The following is a 2,262-nucleotide window of genomic DNA, read 5'->3' as shown; positions in this document are numbered from 1 at the left end:
TTATATATGAATCATTTTAAATTATTTAATATCACATATAAATATAAATATAATATAAATAAAATATAAATATTAATGTATATTAATTAGTTTTAAACTCCTAAAAAATAAAGTTTAAAAAAGATCAATTGACAAATAACACATTCTTTCTCATTATTTTAATAATTTTATTTTTTATTATATATACATATATTAATTTTATTTTATAATAAAATATATTTTTTTAATATTATAATTATTATAATATATTATTACATCTATAAATATTTCTAAATTAAGAATATTTTTAAATTAAAAAATAATATTTTTAAGTTTGTTATTAATTTATTTTTTATTTATTATAGGTATAATAGTTTTATAATGAATAATGTTTTAATATAATAAAATAATTGCTATTATATTAAATTATAATTTAATATAATCATTTAGTGATGAAACAATCTCAGATTAGTATGAATTAATACTATTTTATGTTCATCACAAGCTTGTATTATTGCTTCATCATTTACAGAACCAGAAGGACTTGCAATATATTTAACACCACTCTGTAATTAAATAATTTTTTAATTAATAATTTTAAAAATGAATGATGTAATAATTAAATTACGTACTAATTTAGCTCTATCCACATTATCTCTAAATGGAAAAAAAGCATCACTACTCAGAACAATATTGTCTGCTTTTTTTATCCATTCTATTCTTTCACTTTCTAAGAGTTTCTGTGGCACTTCCTCATACATTGCTATCCAAGAAGCTTCATCCATATCTTTTCCAATAAATCCGTTTACATAATTATCAATAGCATTTGAAATTTCTGCTCTTTTTACATTTTTCTTAAATTTCATATTAATAACTTTAGGATGTTGTCGAAGCCACCTGAAAATAATATTATATTATATCATTCCATAATATTAATAAATATCAAATATTGAAAATATAATATACCAATTATCAGCTTTATCACCAGCAAGTCTTGTACAATGAATCCTTGATTGCTGCCCTGCACCAATTCCAATTACTTGCCCGTCTTTTGCATAGCATACTGAATTACTTTGTGTATATTTTAAAGTAATAGTAGCTACAATTAAATCTCTCATAGCAGAATCAGAAATAGTTGTGTATTTTTTGGTTACTATATTAGAAAATATATTTCTATCAATAATTGCATCATTACGTTTTTGTTCCATAGTTAATCCAAATAAAACTCTATATTCCATTTGAGGTGGCATATAATTTGGATCAATTTGAAGTATACAATATGCACCATTTTTTTTCTTTTTTAAAATTTTGAGCGCATTTTCTGAATAATCAGGTGCAATAATGCCATCAGAAACCTCTCTAAAATTTTTTATAAATATACAAATATAAATAATTTGTTCATTTCATTTTTTGATTATAAGATATATTACCTAGATATAATTTTAGCAGTAACTTCATCACATGTATCTGATAATGCTATAAAATCTCCAAAACTAGACATTCTATCGGCTCCTCGTGCACGCGCATAAGCAGTTGCTAGTGGTGTAAGCTGGTCTAATAAGTCATCTACTTGACATAATTTTGCTTGTACTATGTTTAATGGTACAGCAACTGCTGCTCCAGCTGGACTAACATGCTTAAAAGATGTTGCAGCTGGTAAATTTAGAGCTATTTTCAATTCTTTTACTAATTGATAACCATTTAATGCATCACAAAGATTAATAAAACCTGGAGAACCATTTACTATTGTTAATGGTAATTTATCTAAAGTTGTAAAAATTTGTGCAGGTTTTTGATGTGGATTCATTCCATATCTCAATGTCAATTGAGAAACTTCATTACTATATTGTTTACGGAAATAATCTGAGATTGCATTATCATATTCTGCTGTATGGGTGAATGCTTTAAGTGCTAATAATTGTCTAAAAATATGAGAGAAATTATTAAAAATATAGAATAAATTACTTTCTCTATTAAAATTTATTTTAATAAAATATATATATATATATAAATACCTAGTTTTTAAAGAAGTATCTTTATTAATAGAAGATTGCATTTCTTTTCCAACTTTTTCATAATCATTAGGATCACAAATAACTGTTACTCTATTATGATTTTTAGCAGCAGCTCGTAATAAAGTTACTCCACCAATATCTATGTTTTCTATTGCATCTTCAATTTTTACTTCTAATTTTGTAACTGTATTTACAAATGGATATAAGTTACATACCACAAGTTGAATAAATTCATAATTTTGTTTATGAAGTTCTTGCTGATCTGACT

At 23.6% G+C, this 2,262-nt stretch overlaps 1 protein-coding gene across 1 annotated transcript in view; it reads right to left on the bottom strand.

Moving 5' to 3' along the window:
* Nucleotides 1–157: 157 nt before the first annotated feature.
* LOC102671047 (bifunctional purine biosynthesis protein PURH) overlaps nucleotides 158–2,262 on the bottom strand; it is a 2,506-nt gene continuing 401 nt past the window's right edge. Inside the window, exons 3-7 of the mRNA XM_006625034.2 lie at nucleotides 1,995–2,262; nucleotides 1,410–1,901; nucleotides 946–1,338; nucleotides 612–876; nucleotides 158–545 (exon numbers count right to left, since the gene is read on the bottom strand). The exon at nucleotides 1,995–2,262 is cut by the window's right edge and continues 1 nt beyond it. Of these exons, the coding sequence (XP_006625097.1) occupies nucleotides 426–545; nucleotides 612–876; nucleotides 946–1,338; nucleotides 1,410–1,901; nucleotides 1,995–2,035 (1,311 nt within the window). The 5' untranslated portion in view covers nucleotides 2,036–2,262 and the 3' untranslated portion in view covers nucleotides 158–425. The remainder of the gene's footprint in view (nucleotides 546–611; nucleotides 877–945; nucleotides 1,339–1,409; nucleotides 1,902–1,994) is intronic.

This window comes from Apis dorsata, unplaced genomic scaffold (assembly GCF_000469605.1).
Source record: "Apis dorsata unplaced genomic scaffold, Apis dorsata 1.3 scaffold_1224, whole genome shotgun sequence".
In the NCBI taxonomy this organism is placed as follows: Eukaryota; Metazoa; Arthropoda; class Insecta; order Hymenoptera; family Apidae; genus Apis; species Apis dorsata.
This window is presented reverse-complemented; position numbering and strand designations above follow the sequence as displayed.